Raw genomic sequence first — 23,514 nt, 5'->3', positions numbered from 1 at the left:
GGGGCTGGTGTAGGTATTGGAGGTGGCTGGCATGCAGGAGGCTGCAGGCATCTGCTCCTAAGAGCCTAATCAGTCTGCAGGGTGGTCTCTGCAGGGGCCCAGGGCTCTTTGAGGTGCTTACCTGGATCTGAAATATCTGGGCACCAGACTGGTGGGGCAGCCTGCTGGAACTAGAGGCTGAGCTTCCTCCCTCCTTCTCAGAGGGGACCTGCCTTGGGGGCAGTGCAGCCAGCCACATTTGGGCACCATGCTGTTGCCTGCCTGACTGTCCCAACCCCCCAAAAAAAATAAAAAAGGGATTTGACAGAATCCCACCCTGAGGCCAAGCACCTTCTTCAGGGCTACATCAGGTTCTGAGGAGCCAACCAGAAGTGGGTAGACAGGTGGGTGCAGGAGCCCCCCCCACCTCCTGCCCCCACCCTAGGATGGAAGAGCCATGGCTTGGACACTTACGTTGTTGAGATGTTTCCACTCCTCAGCCCACTCGCGCTCTGTGAGCCTATGGTCAATCACCTCTTCCTGCCGGGACCCGTGCACAACTGCAGGAAGGGTGTGTGCTCAGGTCTCATGCATGTTTCATGGAGAGAGTCCTTGGGCATTGCCCTGTACTCCCCAAGTCTTTCTAGGCCCTATCCTGTGCTCCTACCTCTCTTCTCCCTGCATACTTTCAGGTCTAGAGAAGATAAAGTGAGGAAGGAGATCCCAACACTGAACTGCTCTGGGGATGGAAGGATCCAGAACAGGTCTGGCCTCTGCTCAGTGGTTGGAAGGAACATATTCCCATCCTTGGGTCTAGCCTGGGCCGCTCCTCCCCTTACAGATCATCTCCATGTTTCCAAGCTGCCTAGGGCCTCATTCAAAAGCCCTTAGGCCTTTGTGCATCTCTGCTGCACTGGCCTGTGCTTCCTGCTCCTCTCAGCCAGCTGGGCTCCTATGCATCCTGCAAAGTCCAGGTCACAGGCCCCCTTCTCTTCCTCCGCCCTGGGACCTTCAAGGTTGAAGACTGTCTTTGGTATTTGGTGATGGTGCTTCTTAGTTTCTTGTCACCACCTCAAAAGGCTGTGCCTGTCCTTTTGGAAAGAAATGTGTGTCCCTTCCACCTCTGTGTGCCCATCAGGATGGCAAATCTGCCACATCTGTATCCCCTGAACTGTTTACTTGGAATAGCAAGGTGTTCTGGCTTATCTGCTATCCACAGTGAGTGAGTCCCTGCATGGTCTCCTGACCACAAGGCCAGCCATATGGGAGAAATGGGCTTGTATTGTTTTGTCTCCTCAACCTGCAGTTTCCTGCCTGCGGGTATGAGGACTTTCAGGCTCTTTCTGTAGGCAGCTCCTAGGTGGATGCCTACAAGTACCCATGCTCTTTGCTCTGCTCTTCAGGCCCATTAATGAGGGCCTCCTTGCTCTTTGCTCTGCTCTTCAGTCTCCAATGAATGAGGGTGGCACTGCTTATTCCCAGGGTACCAACATGGAAACTGAGGCTGCTTAGGGACAGTGTCTCCAGGGGGCCCAGCAGGAGCATGCCCTCAGCCGCCAGAGCTGGTCATGGCTCCAGAGAAGGAAATAAAGGGGGAAATGGGGTGCCCTCCCCTAAAATTAGGAAGCACTGTGACCCAAGGGACATACTGGACTGTCCTCTCTTGGCAGAGCCTTCATGCTCTTTGAAGCACCTGATGTTCTAACTCTCGGGGTTCTGGTGCTCTGCTTTGGTGGTACCCCAAGCCTGGGCTGGGGGTTTGGTCCCTCAGGGTCTACAAGTCCCCTACCTGCAGAAGGGAGTGAAAGGGGTAGCTGCATCTTACTGTCCACTGCCCTGCCTGGCCGCCCACGGAGCCGGGCTTGTGCCAACGCCCCAACCAAAATAGTGGCTGAGGTCGCCTGACAGCTGGAGTTTATTTTTGCATTAGCAGAAGCGGGTGGGAATTAGCACCTGCCTGCCCCGGCTGCAGTGAGCCAGACGTTGTCACCTGCTGCCTGGGCCGGGGCCCCAGAAGCTTCCGCAGGGTGGGGGCGGGGAGATGGCCTGGTCTGGGGTCAGGTCTGTATTCATTCTGTCCTTGAGGGCCCCCCTTCTGTCCTAGGCTGCCCTCTGGGGTGGCTTTTATAGGCTGACCTTTCTACATACTCAGAACAGCAAGGGTGGAGGGGCCCTTCATCCTTGCAGAGGACGGTCAGAGCAGAAGAATCTAAAAAATAGTCATACTAACCTGTCATATAGGATATGCTGTCTCCAAGGCCGAAGGAAGACGGGGCGGAGGAGGAGGTCAGAGCCCACCCAGCTTGTCACCCAGTTATCAGCACAGCTGTGGGACTTTATGAATCCTGTGCCCCACTTTGGGGGCACCCCACCACCTGAGGTCATACAACTGTCTATGCCCACATCTCCTGTGATAGGTACCCCATATGCTAATAACTCCTGTGGCTGGCACATACCCCTCCTGTCCACGGCATCTCTCCCTACCCAGTTTGGACACTCCTCCCCCCTTTGCCCTGCCACTTCTGTCTAAGGAGATGAACAAATGCTCTCAGGTAGTGACAATCAAGGGTCCCATACCTGTCCCTGCCAGAAGTTCCTCTGCTCTAGGTTGGGAGAGAGGACTCTTTTTCTGAGCTTTTAGGTTCAGACTAGCCTGGTGGGGGGCCTCCCTTCAGGGCTAGACCTCCATCAAACCTCTTCGGATAGCAATTCCTCTGAGCACCTTTTGTCAGACTAGGCCCAGTCATCACTGTGTCTCCTCCCCAAAGATGCGTATAGTTGTTCCTGGTGCTCTTTGCACACACTCTATGAACACACGAGGCAAAAGTGTCCACACCTGCCCTGGAACACTGCTCACCAAGTGGCCGATGGCGCTCCCGAAGCTCTCGAGGGTCTGTGTGGCGGTAAGAGTCTCGGAAGTGGTGGGCCATGGCCATGTCCTCCAGCCGGTAGTGGGGGGGTGTGGGGGGCGGCAGCCCATTGCTGGGGCTATAGCGCTGGGCAGGGCTCAGGGTGCATGGCCGCTTACTGAGGTGATCGGGGTGCAGTGGGTCACGGTCTGACCCATTCTCTTTGGTCCTGGTCCAAGGAACAGGCAGAATCGAGGTCACATGGCCAGGAGAAGGGACAGAAGTTCAGGAGGAGGGGAGAGAGGGAGACAGGGGATAGACAACAGCAGAAGTTAAACCACTGCTGGAACCCTCAGCCCTCTCCAGTCTCCTTGCGAGCTCAGTGGCTTCAGTCTCCTCTGCATGTGAGAACTCCTGGACACATGGGTCAGGAAATGTGGAGGAGGAAGCCCAGCTCCTGCACGAAGACTTCTGCCCCTGCTCCCAGCAGCAGGACAAACACCTCCTTTACCCACACCGAGGACCAGCAGTGTGCCTGGGGCCTCAGATCTGGACACTGCAGGTATTCACTCAGCCAGAGGAACAGGCGTGATTACTACCAGGTGACTTCTGCCTGACCTTGTCCTTCTTAACCCTGAACTGACACTGACCCCCCCCCCCTTTTTTGCCACCAGGGCTATTGTTGGGGCTCAGCCTATATATGGCTCCACTGTTTCCACTGGCCATTCCCACCCCCCTTTTTCTTAATTTTTGATAAAGAGTGACAGAGAGCAATAATGAGATAGAGAGGAGACATCTAAACACTGCTCTATTGCTCATAAAATTCCTCACGCCCTGCAGGTAGAGACTGGGGCCTGAACTTGAGTCCTATGCATGATAACACATGTGATCTACTGCTGAGCCTGGTCCCTTAACATTGACTTCATCCTGACTTGGGCCCTCTCACTTTTCTTCACTCTGGCCTTGTCCTCATTGCTCATCCTGACCCTAGTCCTCACCCTGACTTTGGGCAGCTGAGTCCCAGGCAGGTCAGGGATGGCTTGACCCTTCAGTAGGCTGCACCTAGTAGCCAAGGACCGGGGTCTTGGTGGCCGCAGAGGAGTGCTGGCATCTCAGCATGGAGATAAGGGCATCAGAAGGTGGGCCAGAGGCTGTCTCGCATGGATGGGCCCCAGCCCTCCCCAGCCCATCCTCTCCCAAGCCATGCACCTGTCAGGTGTCCTCCTCTTGCCATGGTCATTGACTTCCAGCAGGAGCTCGGAGGAATCAAGGGGGGAGGCAGCACTGGCGTCCAGCAGTAGCTGCTCATGCTGGGCCAGGTACTGGGCAGGGGTCTGCTTGGCCAGGCGGGCACAGTGCAGCAGCTCACGCTGCAACAAGGGCAGGTTGGCCTGTGAACAGGGAAAGAGTTCAGGCACTTGCAGTTGGGCTGGCATGGTACCATAATGACTTGGCCTCATGCTGTGTGATGCAGGGAGAATCGCATAACCTCTCTGGACTGGTCATTCCTCACTCCCGTTAGGAGTGGCTGAGAATGTTCTCAGGACACCACAAATGGATCAGACATTTATTGGTGAGGGTAAGGGAAACAGGAAACAATGATATGTCCACCTGCATCACCAGTGAGGGGGTGGTCTCTGTGCCCTCCTGCCCTGAGGGACCAGGCTTGTGACTCCCACCTTTGGTGGACTGCAAACCAGCTTCTCTTCCCACAGGCCAGGCCCTGGGAAGCTGGAGGGTGGCCTAGCAGGAAAGCCAAGGTTCCCAGTATTTGTAAATAAATATAATTCCCCAACTTTCTCAGGGGGTTCAAAGCTGCCACAGTGGCCACTCCTGCCTCTGCCTCCTCCGGCCCCATAAGCACACTCCCACCCCAACAAGCAGTCTGTGTGTTCTTATTCTGTCTCGGCTTCCAGGCCTGTTTTTCTATTTGGATAGCTGAACAGGGGCCAGCCCGCCATCTGTCGAGCACGTTAGGAGAGGAGCTGGGAAACGAGGTCCCGGGAGGTCTAACGACGCCAAACATCCTCCCTCTCCCTCCCGGCCTCCCCCTGACCAGTTCGGCAGGGTGGGGCTGCACAGCACCGGCTGGCCGGCTGGTTGCTGTCAGGGTGGTGGAAACATCTGGATTCCTGCCGGCTGGGGCCAGCTGGGAGCCGGGTGCGGGTGGGGGACCTGGTGGGTGGGGCGGCATCTCTCCAGCTTCTGGAAAGGCCTAACAGCTCAGTCATGCATAAGGTCCAGTTCAGGAGAGGGAGCAGGGGACCCAGGATTTTGGTTGCAGGGCAGTGGGAACTCCACCTCAGGAGGACTGGGGGCAGAAAGCCTGAAAAATTTCATCTGGTTCTGTCTCTCTCCTGTTCCCTGGAACCAGGACTCCTGGGAGGTCTTACTGTTGAGAGCTGGACAGACTGAGCTGTTGAGGTCACAAAAGCCCGCTGGACCCTGACTCTGAGGTCCAACCACAGAGATGTTCAGAAGTATCTTTTTCACACTCAAAGAGTAGAACCAGAGGGAAATGGTGTTTGTGAAAACACCATGGTCACTGTTTTCAGTAAGATCATTCCCACTTAACGAGGATCTAGATGCTTTCATGGCTTTGCCAACACCATCTGATGCCCATATGGGTGTGTAAACTTGCCTTGCTGTGACACTTCATGCAAGTGTTTTAGCTTCTCTGATGCTACTGGGACAGGAGCTATAAAGGCCTCTCCTACAGTCTTGTACATGGAATTACCCCCTAACTTCCCCACACCTTGCCCTGTAGATGAGTACAGGAGGACCAAGGCTCAGAGCTGGAGAAAGATGGGTAGACTGGTACTCACAGGAACAGGAGGAGACCCCCAGAGGGTGCAGGGTGGCTGCTGGTTGCTGCCTGGGGCTCCATGGAGCCTCAGAAGGGTGCTGTTACTACTGGAAGCCCAGGGCCAGACAAGTGAGAAAATCGGGGACTGAAGTCTCTGTGGCCTGGATGGTCACTCACTCCTGTTCCTCTGCCCCAGCTTCCAGTGACTGGGTGTGATCACTTCTGGCAGAACCTTGGGATCAGACTCAGTGATGCCTTGTCCACAGGCCACAGATCCAGTCTCACCTCAGGAGCTCCAGGTCAGGGAAATGAATGGACTTGTGTCCTTGGTGCTCTTGGCTGGGGGGGTCCTTGGAGTTAAGGGCATCAGCTGGAGGGCAAGCCCCACACCCCAGGTGGCTAGATGACTACCATGAGCCATTAAGGCTGGGAGCCTGTAGATGTCTGTGCAAGCTGCTGCGGGCAGAAGGAAACTGAGGCAGAGTGGGACTGTGGCAGGCACTTCCTGTCTGGTGCCATGTAGTGTGTGTGGGGGGTTGGCACAGTGAGTGAGGAGCCTGGAGGAAGTGACAGCAGGGATGAGGCTGCCTTCCTTGTCCTGCTGCTCAGATAAACAAGGGTGGCAGTAGCGGGCTGGACATCTGCTGTAAATATTTGATCTGACAGCATCAGCGGGTGCTGTGCCCCAAGACAGGAGTGGTGCAGTGAGTAGGAGGCGGAGGTGGAATAGGGGTGTTGGCACTTCCCATTCTGACGAGTTCAGACGGTCACCAGATGGGCTGCCAGTCCTGACACCATTCCTACTGTGTGGCCACAGGAGTGTGAGCAGCAGGGCACCAGTGGAAGGCTGGAGGGAGGGGAGGTAGGGTGTTCTGGGGCTGGGTGGTGGTGCACCTGGTTGAGCACACATGTACAGTGTGAAAGGACCCAGGTTCGAGCCCCAGGTCCCCACCTGCAGAGGGAAAGCTTCACAAGTGGTGAGGCAGGGCTGCAGGTGTCTCTCTGTCTTCTTCCCTTTTTATCACCCCCTTCCCTCTCAATTTCTGGCTGTTTCTATCCAATAAATAAATAAAGATAATACATTTTTTTAAAAAGGTGGGGTGTGCTGTGGGGTACACAGTGTGGTGGTGGGGTGACTATAGGGAACAGAGGGCTGCCTAGGATATGCCTCTCTGAAGAGGCCTTGGGTTCAGCTCCCTGCTCCATTTCTCAGGCAGTGTGTGTGGGTCTTAGAGCCTCTGTTTCCCTACTTGTTTACCAGGAACAGTGGTGGCACCTGTATCTCCCCTTTGGGACTGCCAGGGGGTTAGCCAGAGGGCCTGCTTTGTCAAGTGTGTCTCATATACAGAACATTTTAAGTCTATGCAAAACCCATGTGAACCAGGTGTGTGCAAACATCACATGCATTGCTTCCCGCCGTCTCCCCAGTGGTCTGAGAAGGCTTCCTGTGGATATGAAGGCACTGAGCTGCTCAGTGGTGGGGGCTTGGGTTCAAACCTGGAGCTTGGGGGTCTGGCTTATCCTGAGACAGCCTCCACCAATAGGACCATGTAAGAGTTGGAGGTCCCACTGGGAGCTCATACAGACCTATGAAATGGGCTGTGGAAAAGTAGCAGCTCGCAACTACTGCCACTGCCATGACTGCTGCAGGGGGCTTGTCTTGCACATGGAATACCTTTTTACCCAATATCCACCCATCATCCATCCATCTTCCTATCCCTGCCTCCCTTCAGGCCATATGGAAATACACACTTGTCCCAGACCTTTGTATGTGTATTCCCTGACATTGGGAGATTCTGCCCGCTTGTACATAGCCACTCTTACACCATCATCCTAGTCAGATAACATCCTCACTGTGGGTTTATGGCTTTTCCTTCACTGGGGTGGCAGCCCCAGGAGGGTTTGCCACCCACAGCCGTGTCCCCTGCACACTCAGGTACATTCATGCTCAGATGCTCACAGCAGCTGACAATGTAACTAGATAGTGGGCTGATGAAAAATAGCTGATCTGGAGCTCCATGGGGCAACACTGAGTTTAGTGGCAAATAATCATACCTAGGAACTAGTTAGTAGTCTTAACTAATATAAATGATAGGGAGTTGGGTGGTAGCACAGCGAGTTAAGCGCACGTGGCACAAAGCGCAAGGACTGACGTAAGGATCCTGGTTTGAGCCCCCGGCTCCCCACCTGCAGGGAAGTCACTTCACAGGCGGTGAAGCAGGTCTGCAGGTGTCTATCTTTCTCTCCCCTTCTCTGTCATCCCATCCTCTCTCCATTTCTCTCTGTCCTATCTCACAACGATGACAACAATAACAACAACAAAAAACACAAAAAAACAAGGGCAACAAAAGGGAATAAATAAATAAATAAAAAAGAAAAAGAAATGATAGGGGACAGGGAAGTCCATAGGCTGCTGGAATAGAGTGGGAAGGGATGGATGGAGGCCTCTTGGGGGATCCTTTATGTGGGGGTGCCAGGCTGCCTTACCTTCAGGAAGGGGATGACGAATGGCCGTAGGGGAAAGTTGGTGGCTTCCTGGAGCTTGGAGTGAAATTCCTCAATGGTCAGCGTAGAGTTCTGAAGGAAGAAGGCATCCAGCATCAGTGAGTCCTCTGCTCAGCCCCAGAAGGTCCCCCACGAAGCCTCCCTGGTCCCCACAGTCACAGTGACTCCTAACTCTGCAGAGTGCCTGTCATCCTACTCACCACAAGTCCCAGCACCAGCGTGCGCACGCGTTCTCCAATCTCAGGGGAGATGTCGTTGCCAAACTGCTGCAGGGTGGTGAGGAAACGTTTGAGTTTGCAGAGTTGCCGAGCCCCACAGGCTGGGGGCAGGTGCTGTGTGGTCAGAGCAGCCGTAGAGGAGGTGGCTGGGCCATTGCTGATGCCATTGGGTGTGGATGGGGTGCCGTGGACGGCTGTGGGCGAGTGGCTGCTGCCGTTCATCACTGCAGACGGGTGGGGGTTATGAGTGAGTAGCCAAGAGAGCCACAGGGCTCACAAGTGGGCACTGAGGACCAGGTCCTTGCATGCTTATGGGTGCACACTTGGTGCCCTAGATCCCAGCTAGGTGAGGTGGTAAGACAAGACCCCCACTTCCCACCCAGCTCCACCAGGTCCTCCACACCTGAAGGGGGTTCTGGAACCCCCAGCAGCCTGGCAGACACCCCCTCCCTTCCAGGTAGCCCAGCTGTCTTTCCACAGGAGTGCCTCCACCCCATCAGCCAACTTCTCTTCTAGGTGACTCGCTTGTACCCTCAAATGAGGCAATCTCTTCCCCCTCACATCATACAACAGCATTGAGTGATACCCACTACAGACATCACCACATGAGGGCCTAATGACCAGCAGGTAAGATTTGGGGTAGGGTCAAGGATGCATACTCTAGGACAAAGAACTGGATTCAGGCAGAGGTTCTGGGCCAGCTGCTGCCTGGTAGGGGCACGTTCAGACATATGCTCATGGCTGGGGTGCATGACACCTATGGGGCCTTGGCAAGGATACTACAGGACCCAGAGCAGCAGGACAGATGACTCAGGCCCACTCCTATGGTCAGAAACGGGGGTATAGACAGGATTCTTAGGGAAGGAGCTCATTCTAAACCTCAGATGACAGAAGGAAAGGCCTAGCCTATGCCCTGGGGCCCAGGGTCCTCCTATACACCTGCACAATACCTTCAGAGAGGTCAGAGTTCAAGGGCGCTGTGACAACAGAAGTGTTTAGAAAAGGAGGCTAGAGGTGTCAGGTGGTAGCACAGTGGGTTAAGTGCACGTGGCGCAAAGCTCAAAGATCCTGGTTCGAGCCCCTGGCTCCCCACCTGCAGGGGAGTCGCTTTACAAGCAGTCAAGCAGGTCGACAGGTGTCTTTCTCTCCCCACTCTGTCTTCCCCTCCTCTCTCCATTTCTCTCTGTTCTGTCAACAATGATGATATCAATAACTACAACAATAAAACAAAGGCAATGAAAGGAAATAAATAAATATTTAAAAAAAGAAAAAGAAAAGGAGGCTGGGAGGAATGTGTGTATAGACTCACAATTGAATGTCTATGTGTGCTCACAAACACATACATACAGAGAGCTGGGAGATAGTTCACCCAATACAGCACATGCTTTACCAAGCTTGAGGACCTGGGTTCAAACCCGTGGAAACTACATGGGGGCACCATGCAAAGGGGAAGCTTTACAAGAGGTGGGGTGGTGCTGTGGTGTCTCTCCTCTCCCTCTTTATCTCTCACCCTCTAGCTAGAAAAAGAGTCCACCAGGGGTGGTGGGTAGAAGTACGCAGGTGTGAAGCCCTAGTGGAAAACCTGGTGGCACCCCTCCTTCCATTCTCCAGACTTGGCAAAACAGTTCACCTGGGTAGTGCACCTGCTCTGCCATGTGAACGAACTAGGTTTGAGCCCAGCCCCCACTGCACTGAAGGGAGCATTGATGCTGTGCTGTTGTTCTCTCTCCCTCTGTTTCTAAAAAAAAGTAGGCACGGAGTGGTGAAACCTCAGTGATGACAAAACACCAAAAAGAAACCCAAGTAAATTAAACGTACAAATGCAGTCACGTACAGTACATATCCCTACATGCTCACACCCTTATGCACAGGCACACATGCTGCACACTCGCACATGCACAGAGGGCCCTGCCCATCCCAGCTGCCTGGGTCTATCCTCACACCTTGCTATTTGAAGAAGTGTCTGCGGGTGTGGACCAGCTCTAAAGCAACTGCTCCCTCAGGCTCCCGCCACCTCCTCAGACCTGTGGCCAAGGTTTGGTGGTCTGTGTGTGGACATGGGGAACAGAGCCCCTCTCTATGTGGAGCTTGGGATGTGACCTCTGCCGACTGCTGACTCCTCTCCCAACTGTGACGGTGGGAAGGTGCAAGGTAGGGCATGCGCATGCAGCCCCTGCTTCCTAGCACCCCTCCTGGGTCCCAGTCAGGTTCCACCCCTACAAACTCGGGAGACACAGCTCCTGAGGGGATGGGTGTCCTGGGACTCACTATCCTGCCCGCTCTGCCGGCTTATGAACCCCACTGGCACCTCCAACCTTCAATGACAGGCTTCTCCTCACTGACCTGTCTGCCTGTGACACCTGCCAGGGCTTTCCCCTACAGGCCACCTGCCTCCTCTGTCACACACATGCCAGACAGGCTCAGGCAGGACTTCACTCAGCAGTGGAGGCTGTTCCTTGGCTATGTGACCCCTGCTCATTCCCATTCCAGACCTCAACTGCTGTGGCTGCGGGGCTGCAAGGAGCTATAAGTACATCCCCCCGCGCCCCTGCGCATACCCCCAGTGCCTGACACACTCAAGGGGATAGAGTGTCCTGTTGTGCCCTGCATTGCCTGCACTAGCTCAGACCTGTAGTGCTGACTCTGTTCAGCATTACTATCTTCATTTGCAAACCGCCTTTGGTGTCCACAGGGGTGGGGTATTGGGGGGTCAGAGGAAGGGGTGATGGACCCCTCTGCCTGGAGCTTGTCACTTACAAAACAGTGTGCCCCTTGGCCACCACAAGGGGCCAGAGACCCTCGGCTGAATGGGACTGACACGCTGGGTGGTTGCTGATCAGTAACTGTCCCTGCTTAACAGGGTTTGGGACCCCTGGTGGCAGGCCGGGTTAGCCATAGAAGTGTGCCTTGGCCTCTGCTGGGAAGGATGGTTTTGGGGTCACCAGGCTCTACTTCTAGTCTTTTCCTCCCCAGAGGAGTACTTAATCTAAGCTTTCAGCCCTGGCCTGAGGAAACTGAGAAGCCATCAGGGCCTAGAGGCACCCCCTATTGTGGATGGTCCCACACAGTGCACCTCAAATCACACCCTCCCTCAGCCCTGGTCTGAGGCTGAGACAGACCAGCAGACCTGGCCAGCTGCAGCCTCTCATGGTGAACACTGACACACATGGATGTCAGGACAAATGGTGGCCCCAGGAGGTGACTACTATTGCATGGGGTTTGCTCCTTGAGCCTGAGCTGGGCCATCCTGGGGGTATGTACCTTCCTAAGAGTTCTGAGATGTGCTGCTATTCCCCCCTTGGGCGGCCCCAAGGCCTCCCTGCCGCTGCCTTACCAGCCGTGCTTGCCTGGGCGCCTGGGTCCTCCTGAAGGCTGCTGGCCCTGCTTGCTCCCGCGGGCTGCTGGGCAGTCTCAGCAGCTTGCTAAAGAGACTCCGAAAATAACCCCAGCCACAAGTGCTTTCATTCCCACAACAGGTGTGTTACTAAGTTAGACTGCACACGTGTCCCCAGCTGAGGTTTGGGGGCACACACTAGCAACCCCTGCTGCTCCCACGCCTAGGGCCTTGGGCCTTGGGGCGGAGGGTGGAGGGGAGTCAGGCCAGGTCTAGGAACTGAAGGCACAGCCCCTCTCCTTTCTAGGAGTAGGGAAGCTTTCAGAGTCAGGATCTTGGGGTCCCAAGAAAACCCTCAATCAGCCAGTGTAATGTCAGCATGTCACAGTGTCACAAAGTAGGAGGAATGCACAATGTTACAGTCTTGAGCTGATACACATCTGGGCTGGGAGAGCTAGCTTATAGGGGGTCTGGCCCCAGTGCACTCTAAGAAACACCCCAGAGAGTCCCAGAGAGTATCAGTTCAAGGTATTTGAGTGATGGAGCCACCTACCAGTGACCAGTGCGTCCACTGAAAGACCAGTGTGAGCATTCCTTTTTACAGGTGGGGAAACATGCAAGAGTAATGATAGTCATTTTCAGCCCCACTGCCAAGAAGCATGATACTGGGACTCAGCCCAGGTGGGGTCCACCTTCTCCACTGTGCTGAAATTATGGGTATCTTACTTGCCTAGCATTTGGGGAATAGGGAACTCAGAGACACTGTCCCCTTGCCCAAGGTCACAGAATTCCCAAGTGGCAGGACTAGGTTGTGAACTCAGGTCTGTGAGATCTGGGGTTTCCGATGGCTCTGCTCTCTTGAGACCCCTTTTTCTTTCTCTCAGAGAGATGCAATAGTGGGGTGTACAGGTGTAGGCAGGCAGAGGGTGGTGGGATGGGCTGTGGTGGGGTGAGGCCGTGGTTTTTGTTATTTTACTTACAAAGACAGACCATAGACCATTTTAAGCAGCCGTGAAAACGGCCAGGGGGCAGGGACATCGCTGGCCCATCCTCTTGATCTGTAAGCAAAATAAGAAAAACAGGCTGTAAGGACCATTTGGGGGCAGCTAGGACTCTGCTCTGCCAGGCATCTTTTGTGGGGCGGGAGAGGCCGCCAGCACACCCTAAACTCCTGCTAGTGGTTCTGGGGGTTGGGGCTTCATCACCACTGTGGGTCACACCCTCCCCTTCTTTGGGCTGATCTCCCCCTCTATAGATTAATGTTCAGCTCAGGGGATCTCTTAGAGATATTGTGGCCACACTTTCTTTTGGGTTCTCAGGATGCTGGGACCCATAACCCAAGCCTACTTTTGGTTTGGAGTGTGAAGTCTCTATTTAAACAGTCAGGCCAGTGGTGGATCCAAAATGAAATGGGACAGTGCCACTGTGGAGGGAGGGGAGCACCAAATGGGAAGAGAGACTTGATTTGTTTGAGTTGGAGTCAGTGGGTAGAAGCCACCAAGGGATAGGCTGTACGTCTGCAGTCACTGAGTGAGCCCTCTGTCACTGGGGTTAGCCAAAGGTAGGAAGAGAGCTCTGTAGGGTCTCCCAGCTACAAAACAGCTGGGACTAGGTCCATCTCCCCCTCCCCACCACCAGATTCTCTCAGCCCTCCTGCCCACCTCTCTGACCACACTCTAGTTCTAATGCCAGCGTGAAGGTCTGCTGTGACTGGGCAGGACAGACCAGAGCTCTTCAGCCATGGTTCAAGGTCAGGCTCTGGTTATCTGGCTCACAAGCAGGGTCTGGGGAAGCCAGGAGGTTCTGGGCAAGAATCCGTGGCTGAACAAGGCCACCGCAAGCCAGATACACTCAGCCACTTGCTTTCAGGGAATTCCTTGGGTTGAAGAACATAATCTGAGGCCACCCTGAAGGCGGCCTGAGACTCAGATGGATGGGCCCAGCATCTAGATAGAATGAAAGTGCCGTCTTTTAGAATCTCTGTGCTCTAAATGAAGCTGGGATTTCCACTCTAGAAATGTAAGCCTAAGGTGGGTGGGATGAAGGAGGGTCAAGAAAGGTGTATAGAACCCCTAATCGTACAGGGCCCACTGTCTTATAAGAAGGACATCTGGGCCTGTCAGCTGACCACAGGCCTATCCCCTCCAGTAACATCTGGCTCTCTGACTAGTGCTTTTGGGGCCAGAGGCTCCTGAACCAAGAAAAACAAGGGCAAGGGCCAGGTGGTAGTGCACCAGGTTAAGCCCACATGACGCAAAGTGCAAGGACCATGTAAAGATACTGGTTCTAGCCCCCAGCTCCCCACCTGCGGGGGGGGGGGTACTTCATAGGCAGTGAAGCATGTCTGCAGATGTCTATCTTTCTCTCTCCCTCTCTATCTTCCCCACCTCTCTCGATTTCTCTTTGTGTTATCCAACCACAACAGCTATAACACCAAGGGTGACAACAAGGGCAACAAAATGGGAAAAATGGCCTCCAGGAGCAGTGGATTCATAGTGCAGGCATAGAGCCCCAGCAATAACCCTGGAGGTAAAAAAAAAAAAAAAAAGAACAGGGGCCAATGCTAATGCACCCACATAGGCACATGGGTCTGGGGTCCTCAGATTCCTCCCTCTTAAATCTACAGGTCATGGTGAGTGGTGGCTAAGTTAGGGGATGGCCCCTTCCTCTGAGCAGAGCTGCACAAAGTTAAACCAGAACAGGGTCTTCCCTCCACCCATGGAGGTTGAATGATGCTCTAAGGAGCAAGGTGACTTGGCCAGCAACTGTCAAGTCTGGAGTGCCAGTCAGTCTATGGCCCTTCTAATGTCGCCAAGGCAGGTGGACCCAGAACTTGAAGCCCCCAGGGTGTGGCTCTGCTCTGGGTCCCAGTACTGTAGTCAGGGGATCCCATCCCAGTCTCCAGGACATGCAGGACTTGGGCACAGATGGACCTACTAAAAGGGGGCTGGAAACTGAGGGATGTGGAGCTGTAAGGAAGGATGTTTGGGGGGGGGGTGCAGTGTTGCAGCTGGTTGAGTAAACATTCCAGTGCACAAGGACTCTGGTTCGAGCCCCTGGTCCCCACCTGCAGGGGGAAAGCTTTGCAAATAGTGAAGCAGTGCTGCAGGTATCTCTCTGTCTCTCTCCCTCTCTATCTCCCCTACCCTCTCGATATCTGACTGTATCTAATAAATAAAAAAATTTAAAAAAAATTGAAAAAGGAGGGGTGTTTAGCCATCAAGCGCCCTGCTTTCAGGTCTTAACCATTTACTCCATTTACCGAGGCTCTGAGGGGTCAGGATACCCCCACAAAACCAACATCCTAAAAAGAAGCCAAGACTGGCCTCACAGCCTTTCTCTCTTGTTTATGTTCAAGTCCAGTGACTTGAACTGGCTGGCTGCTCAAGTTTATGTTCAAGTCCAGTGACTTGAACTGAGCTGGCTGCTCAGACTTGGATGGCAGAGCTAGCACCCTGCACCACCAGGGACCAAGGGAGCAGGCCTAACAGTTTAATCTGTCTTGGGTGGAGCCTCAGACCTTAGGTGGGTGGAGCTGTGACCCTGTGTGGAAGAAATCTGTGGACTCAGCATGGGAGGGGCCTTGAGTGGAACAGGGGCCCAGGAAAATCCTCTTACTTCTTAGCCTGGAGGGAACAGGTTGAGGATATTGATGTTCCTCCCTTAGGAGGAGTTTGGGGTTGGAAGCCTGGGATGGGGTCCTCTGAGGTATGGAGCTTTCTGGCCTCTGATGTGGAGCAGGGATAGATGCCATCCCAGCCATCACTTAGGACCCATGGCTAAATATGCCATCTTGGTTTTGAGGAAGATGATCTCCCACATGGGGTCTCCTTTCCCATCACTCAATCACCAAGTCACCAAATTCTGTGGCTCAAAGGAAAGAGGCTTCATGGTGGCCACAAAGGACCCCCCCAGAGTTGCTATGTGCAGCTCTAAGATGCTACAGCTAGTTCTCTCCAGGGTCCCCCAGTTCCAGGCCTCCCCATAGCTGAGGTCCAGGTACAAAGTGCCTGGTACTAGAACCCAGTGCCAAGCTCCAAGACCAGAGTCATCTCCATGAGCCCTCCAGGAGGCAAGCCTGACAGGATTCATTCAAGCCTGATAACCTGCTGTGTGGCCATGGGACGGCCCCAGCCCGCTCTGAGCTCCAAGTAGATTGGCTAACTTTTGCTGCAATGCTCTTGCGCCAGCCCCTGTGTAAGGATGTCTGTGAACTCACTTGTTTTCACAGCAGTGGGTGAGAGGGGACAATGGCTAGCCCAATTTTTGTGAAAAACACCAGAGAGAGCGAGTAGCTTGCCCAAAGACACATCATCAGTGGTACTGAAACCTTAAAGCATGGGCTCTTAGCTGCACTGACTTCCTCCCTCTTCAGTGGGTGTTCACGCAGGCTTCAGAGTGGCATTAGTCACCATGGGTCAGCACAGGTTGGGGAAAATATCAGGAACCCTCCACCCCCAGGCATTTCTCTCCTCTGTTCTGCTCATGCTCCTGCCCCAGTACTCACTGGTGTGAGGGGTGAAGGAGGGATGTCGCATGGGCCCCTGGGATGCGGCTGGTGGTGGGGGTGGCATGGTGGGTGGCGTGGACCGGGGCTGTGTCTTCACCTCAGCTGGCGAGTCGGGCATTGCTGCAGCCTTCTTCTCCTTGTTGGCTGTTTTGGGAGTAAAGAGAGGTGAAGCAGACCGAGGGGACTCCAGCCCCACTAGTCCCTGATCCAGGCCCCCTGCAATAGCTGGGGTTGAGCTTCCAGAGGCCCAGACATTTGGCATGCTATTGATTCCCAGATAATTCCTGACTGACTGACCTCAGAGCCAGTGCAGGTGCACTCACAGGTGTGTGTGTGTGTGTGTGTGTGTGTGTGTGTACAGGGGGGTGGGGGGGGTGGGGTTGGAGATGGCTGCAGGAGCCCTGGTTGCCCAGCACAGTAGTATCCTCACAAGAGAGGGGGCTGGGGGAGCTGAGTTTTCTCTCCCAAAGACTAGGGAATCAGGGGGTCACTCCTGAGGCAGAAGTGAGTACCCCTTCACCACTACCAGCTCAGAAACAGAACTACCCTCATATTTGATTCCTGAACAGAGGAGGGTGAGCCTGAGAATCTTCAGTTCTAACAGAGTCCCAGTTGAGGCTGTACCAATGATGGCGACCTGAAGGGTAAGATGTTGAAAGAAGAGAAAGAAGGAATTTCCACAGGAGAGGTGGGAGCAAGGGCTTCTGGTGCTGTGGGGATCACTGCCTTCACCTCCTGGCCTTGTGACTCCTGGAACCATTCAAAGCCAAAACTGGATCAACCTCAGACTGTTCCAGGCCAGGTCACTCCAAGTGAGGGCTGCAGGCCAATGGCCCTGCTCAGACGTAGGGTAGGGGTGTCCTCACCCCCTTCAAGGCTGTGTCCTGGGGAAAAGACCTGGTCATCTGCACAAGAGGGTGAACTAAGCCTTCCTCTTTCTTGTGAGGCAGGTCAGGTGGATCCCAAAATCTTGGGGCAGCAGTTGGGGTTTTCGGTGGTCTAGATGCTTGTCAGTCAAAGTGAGGTTCATTCCCTGTCACCAACAGCTGTGCTGGCCCCTAGCTTATCTGTGGGGTCACACTGAGGGCTGGAGGTGACAGGCTGAGTCACAGGCAGAGCTCCACATGTTGATCACCACTGAGGGGAGGGTACTTTGATTATGATCCATCATGCTGATCAGTGTATCCCAAGTCAAACATGGTACAGACCCCCTCTTCACAGAGCAGGAAGGGAAGCCCTATATGCAGGGAGAAACTCGGCTCTGAGGGGTGGCAGCCGGGAAGCATAGCCACTGGCTGGGCACCTGCTGTCCCCTCAGCTGCAGGACTGGCCCCCCTCCTGACCCACACTCCCCGCCTGTCAGAGGTGACAGCCGGGCACACGTGTGCTGCAGCTGTGAGGCCCATCAGCGCACGCCTGCTATGGGGCCGGCAGCCAGTCCCTGGTGACGACCAAAGAAGGCAAAGTGGCCGCCGCCTGGGCTTCAGGCCACCCACTGAGGTGCAGGCCTGTCCAGCCAGCCCTTCATCTGACCAGGCCACTGGGAGAGTGTTCTGGGGGCCAGGCGGGGACACGACGGAGGTGAAGCCTGTCTGACTTCTACTAGTACTAAGTGCACTTAGCTGGCTGCACCACCACCCTGGCCCCATCTGACTTCTAAAGCCCTTCATGGCATGGCTTCACGGCAATGGCTTCCCACAGAGCCACATACCAGGAAAGCACAGGGAGCCATGGCCCAGACTTGGGGAGGGTGCAGAGCCTGCAAATCCTGTCAGGTACTTCTCCCATTGCAACTACTGTACTACTGGGGACCAGGGAAATTGGAGGCTGACCAGATCCCTGAGAAAGGGACTGTATACTCGGCCCTGCAGTGTGCAAAGCTTAGTCCTGCACAACAAAAGCCACCTGAGGGCTGGCTTGCATGAAGAATTCCACATGCCAGGCCCTGCCAGGGATTCAGGTGCTGTCACAGCAGCCATGACCTGGTTCATAGTTGGAGAACCTGAGGCTCAGAGGGACCAGTGGGCTGCTATAGTCTCAGAGCTTGAAAGCACAGAGCCTGTTCTGTGATCCAAGAAAGTAAGAAGGCTCTGGACTAAACCAGAGGGGACACCTTGGACATGCCACCTAGCACAGGGTTTCTACAGTGGAGTGGGGACCGTGCTGGAGGCCTTGTGCTGTGGCAGGGGTGCAAGCCTCCTAGGTGCCCTCATCCTGTGGTTATGGCAGGAAGGCAGATATGAGGCAAGGGAACCAGCACTCAGATGCCTTAAGTACTCTTATTTATCTTATGATAATGAAACTGAGGCACAGACAGGCTAAAGCCACCCTACTCAAAGCTGAGAAGGGTGGGTTGTAGAGGGACCAGGGCATCTTATCCTTCTTCTCTGCCATGTACACACAAAGCCTGCTGATCAAGCTATCTTTCCTCCCTTATTTGCTCTCTTATCCCCCCTCACCCCCCCCCCCCCCCGCCAGGTTTTTCATCTGGAACCCTAGGGTTAGAGCAGCTTGTGCTGGATCTGGATGCAGGGCAGCTGTCTGATGGTGCAGGGGCTACTCCGACATCTGAGTGGGTGGCTTAAGTACTGCATCCTTTTGTCCCCTTGGGAGCTGGACTTCCTCCCCTGCCCCCTCTGTCTGTGAAGATTCCCAGACCCTGGTGGCACTCCCAGGGCCCATGGGAGATCCCATGTTCTTCCCAGACTGGCCTCAAGTTCCCAGCTGAATGTCACTAATCCATCAACAGAGGAAGCTGCTCTCTAAGGCTGGGAGGGGCTGGTGGGAAAGAACACGGAATGTGCCGGGACCAGTCACCCCATCCATCACTGTCCCCATCTGCCTGCAGTTCCCAGCCTGTGCTGCCTAGCTGAGAACTGGCCACAGCCCAGTGCACTCAGACTGGAGTTCCAGACCCTTCTGTGGGTGGAGGCCTAGTATCCTGGGCTGTGCCCTCCTCGGTGTGTGATGTTGCTGGGAATAAGGTCCTGCTTTGATCATTGATGTCTGATTTCACCCTTCTGGGGCCTGGCAGTTAGGATGATGGCTAGTCAGAGTTTTGATCTCTTCAGGTCCCTGCACAGGTGGCCACAGATAATCTGGCTGTGTGACAAAGCTCAACCAGATGTCCCCACCTCCCTTGGCATTTCATGTATCACCTCACATGGCCCTTGAACAAAATATTTATATGGGGCAAGTGGGGAAACCAAGGCAGGGGAGGTGGTAGGAAGATCAGTCCAAATTGTCTGGCCCCAGGGGCCACGGTCTCTGTATGGTCTTGGGATGTGTTCCTGGGTGGAGATAGGGAAAGCTGATGCTACTGAGCCTGGCTGTCTAGGTTGTTGGGGGGTTAATACAATCATACCCAGAGCAGAGTCAGCTATGAGGAGGTGCCTGCAGGGAACTCCAGGTATAAGTCTACAGTGGGTCGTATTTCCTTCCTTATTGGGTCCAACTTTGCCACCCAAGCTGCATATACAGTATCAACCCAGGTGGCCCCTCCTCAGCCTTCTCTGCCTAAAAAAAAATTTCTAGTCCAGGTGGGAGCCTAGTCCAAAATTGGGGAGAAGGTGAGGGGCTTAGAAGTATGTGGGACAACTTTGAAAGAACTATGATGCCACACATGGCTTGGGCAGGACCTGCCAAAGTCACAGCAGTGTCCTCAGATATGGACATTGCATGGGACCTGTGGGCATCCAGCATGGCTTAAGGTGGTGCCTGGAAAGCTGGGAGAGTCCTCACAGGTAGCCCTCCCTGTCCCCAAGGACAACAGGGCCCCTGTGGTCACAAGACCTGCCATATCCTGTGGTGACCAGCACACTGACCATATGTGGGCTTGGACAAAGGGCAGACAAAGTATGACCATATACAGGGAGTCTCCCCAGAGAGGCCAGAATGCAGGGTAGGCCAGGGATTTCTGCTGGAGGGGCCACCTGTGCTGGGCCAGAGCCTGCCTCACCATGCATTCCTTTTTAGGGCCTGGCCTGAAAACTAGGGAACTTTTCTCTTGGACACTAGGAGTCTCAGGGAAGCCAGACAGTCTTTCCAGGTGAAGGCAAGCTCCCTGGCAGGGAGTGGTGAGTACATGAACCCCTCTGGGGGCTCCTAGAGGAAGCCAACACCTCAGAAGTGCTGGTATCCCTGAAGAGAGGACAATCCCCAGATGAGACCAAGATACTTGGGGGGGTGTTTAGGATATTGGGTAAGTCCAACATCCAGATGTTGGGTCTTGACCAGGAGGCTGACCATCCCCAAACCTGTGACCCCAAAATTCTGTAAGGCAGTGGGGACTGGGGGATGGGGGAGGGAGTTGTACAGCCCTAATGCATCCCAGGCATTGGAACTCGAGAGCCTCTACATGTGGTTTATATTCAGGCCTCCATGTCCCACAGGGATGTAATAACACAAGAATAAAAGGATTATTATCCCCCTTGTGTAGGCCAACCTCAAGCTCCTGAGGGCTCCCATGGTCCTTCCCCATCCTTGGGGCATGCCTGGTGGCCATTCCTCTTCCATTAACCCTGCCACTGTCCCTTCTCCGAGTCCTGGGGTCTCAGATGTTGATAATAATGAAGGTTGAGAGGTAGTCACATGGTGACACAGGATCCCTAACTGAATTCACTTAAAGACCTTTTCTAGTCATAGCTGCATGATGGATCTGCAAAGTTCCATCATGTAGACTGTAGGTGCAGTCTCGCTGGGCAACCTTGGTATCTGCTTGTCTGACCAACTATACCATGCATGGTGCCAGACTTTCAAATACAGAACAGATAGACATACAGTGTCAGAGTTGACGAGTAAGCATGCCACATGCTTAGTCATGACCCATATGCCACTCTCCCACAGATCCCCAGGCTGGACTCCAGCCCCATAGCCACCAGTCCCTCTGAACCACAGAGACATACACAGCCCAGAAAAGGGATATCCTCTCCCACTATGGTGTCAAACTCCTGATTCATGAAGATAATAGAGCCTGCGGAGCACATGCCATAGGACCCATAGAGGTCCATCAATGTAAAGCCAGGAGCAGGAGGTCTGTGCACCACTCAGGGATGATGGGGAGGTGGGACAGGCAGGCTTGTCAAGTTCACACTGCATGAAAGCTATACACCGTTCCCCCATGCATGTGTTCCTGACATGACTTCTTAAAAAGATGATGCTATGAAATGCTATCAGTGTGGACACTGGCCACAAGTAGAACTCAGGTAGCTTCTCTTGTAAAGAAACCTGTGTGTCTGTGGTCTGGGAGGTGGCGCAGTGGATAAAGCATTAGACTCTCAAGCATGAGGTCCTGAGTTTGATCCCCGTCAGCACATGTACCAGAGTGATGTCTGTTTCTTTCTCTCTCCCTCTCTCTCTCTCTCTCTCTCCCCTCTCCTATCTTTCTCATAAATAAATAAAATCTTTAAAAAAAAAGAAAAAAAAGAAACCTGTGCCTGCACACACAGGAAGCAAGGGCAGGTGATGGTGCTTCTTGGGGAGAAAGCCACCGGAACCCTAATGCTCCCACCATGTTTTTTCTTTTTCCAGAAAAGTCCGGTGTTCAGATTTGGCCACGGATCCTAGAGCACCAAACAACTGCAGATGCCCCAATGTAGGAGGATGAGGCTTCTTCTTTGGGCCCAAACCTTTTGGGTGGTTCTGGAGCACTATCTCCTGTAGAATCTTGATGCTCAGCAAATAGTTAAGACAGAGAGGCTTCAAGGGAAGCTTTTATGCTTTCCGAGGGGCCACAACACAATCCAGATGTGAGGCCTGCTTGCCCTGCGGCTGGCACAAAAAGGAAGCACATTCCTGGCCCAGCTGCTGGGTTGTGCCGCCAAGAACAACTCTCTGGGAGCTGGGGGAGGCAGCCCCACCATCTGGGCCACCACTGCAGGGTGGAGGGTGGAGGGTGGAGGGTCAGGGAGGGGCAATGGTGTGTGTAGAGTGAGTGTAGATGATTGGGTAGAAAGATAAACAGATGATGAATGGGTAGATGGACAGACAAATGGGTGGATGTAGGGAGAGGTAGACGGATGGATGGACTGATGCAAGTAGACAGATGATGAATGGATGGGTGGGTGAGTAGATGGTTCTGTGAGCTATGTATTGTGGAGACAAATCTCCTCCAGGGGTCTCACAGTGGCTGGAATAACAGACAATAGTTACCACACAGCAGTGGGAAGAAGCCTGCTTTGGATGGGGCAGTAAAGTTTAGCTTGGACTTCAGCCTGTGGGTGAACTGGCCCAGCCTGCTCTTGGCCCTCACTCAGGTCTCTCTACCTGAACCTCTAAGTGAGCCCTGTGCAGAGACCACTCCACAAATGTTTCACTCACACACATACCAGGCTAGGGGGCTGTAGAGTGGTGGGTGGGAAGCCCAGGAGGGCACCTCACCCAACTGGGGGGCAGTTGGAGAAGACACCCCCCACTCAGGTGAATGGAAGAGTGACTGACATATTGTCCCCCATGAGGAGTTATGACAGAGCACCCAGGAAGTAGAACAACACACACAGAATGCATGTATGAGTGTTCATATTTTCTCCCTCTCAGAAAAATAAAGGAAGGGCTGGGCGGTAGTGTAGCAGGTTAAGCGCACATGGCACGAAATGCAAGAAGAGGCTTAAGGATCCTGATTCGAGCCCTCGGCTCCCCATCTGTAGGGGGGTCGCTTCACAAGCAGTGAAGCAGGTATGCAGGTGTCTTTCTCCCTTTCTGTCTCCCCCCCCCCCGATTTCTCTCTGTCCTATCCAACAACAGCAGCAATAATGGGATAAAAATAATAACAACAACAACAAGGGCAACAAAAATGGGAAAAATGGCCTCCAGGAGCAGTGGATTCATAGTGCAGGCACTGAGCCCCAGCGATAACCCTGGAGGCAAAATTAATTAATTAATTAATTAATTAAAATAAAGGAATAGGTGGGAGAGCATAGTGGTTATGCAAAAATACTCTCATGCCTGAGGCTTCGAAGTCCTAGATTCAATGCTCCACATCACCATTAACCAGAGAGCTGAGCTCTAGTCTCTATTTCTTTTATTAAAATAAAACAAATAAAAATACATTTAAAAATATTAAAAAGAAGAATAAATTAACAAATACAGTGGGGAGTTCTATAGATAGTACAGCACAGTGCAGGGGTCCAAGTGTCAGTAAGCAGCTAAGATTCTGGGACTTCACAGCTGGCCCATGAGGTGCAGACCTGGCACCCAAGGAGGTGGTGGGGAAGGGGAATCTCAGCGCAGGGCACAGGTCAGGCACAGGTGTGGCAGCTGGACCATTCAATGAAAGAGAACAAGTTGTGGGAGGGGCAAAAGATAGGGAATGAGTG

The 23,514-nt window shown here is 53.8% G+C and overlaps 1 protein-coding gene across 9 annotated transcripts in view; it reads right to left on the bottom strand.

Annotated features, from left to right (window-relative positions):
• CBFA2T3 (CBFA2/RUNX1 partner transcriptional co-repressor 3) overlaps positions 1 to 23,514 on the bottom strand; it is a 64,698-nt gene that overhangs the window by 4,757 nt on the left and 36,427 nt on the right. For 5 of the 9 annotated variants that reach the window (XM_060185011.1, XM_060185013.1, XM_060185017.1 and 2 more), the window contains 7 exons: positions 16,199 to 16,345; positions 12,672 to 12,749; positions 8,340 to 8,581; positions 8,122 to 8,211; positions 4,038 to 4,219; positions 2,837 to 3,057; positions 454 to 539 (listed from right to left, as the gene is read on the bottom strand). In XM_060185011.1, coding sequence (XP_060040994.1) covers positions 454 to 539; positions 2,837 to 3,057; positions 4,038 to 4,219; positions 8,122 to 8,211; positions 8,340 to 8,581; positions 12,672 to 12,749; positions 16,199 to 16,345 — 1,046 coding nt within the window. Of the gene's footprint in view, positions 1 to 453; positions 540 to 2,836; positions 3,058 to 4,037; positions 4,220 to 8,121; positions 8,212 to 8,339; positions 8,582 to 11,691; positions 11,873 to 12,671; positions 12,750 to 16,198; positions 16,346 to 23,514 lie in introns of those variants that run through there. The other 4 variants (XM_060185014.1, XM_016191677.2, XM_060185018.1 and 1 more) reach the window with 3 other exon arrangements.

This window comes from Erinaceus europaeus, chromosome 2 (genome assembly GCF_950295315.1).
Source record: "Erinaceus europaeus chromosome 2, mEriEur2.1, whole genome shotgun sequence".
NCBI lineage: Eukaryota > Metazoa > Chordata > Mammalia > Eulipotyphla > Erinaceidae > Erinaceus > Erinaceus europaeus.
Note: the sequence above shows the minus strand (reverse complement) of the source record. Positions and strands in the feature narration are given on the sequence as shown.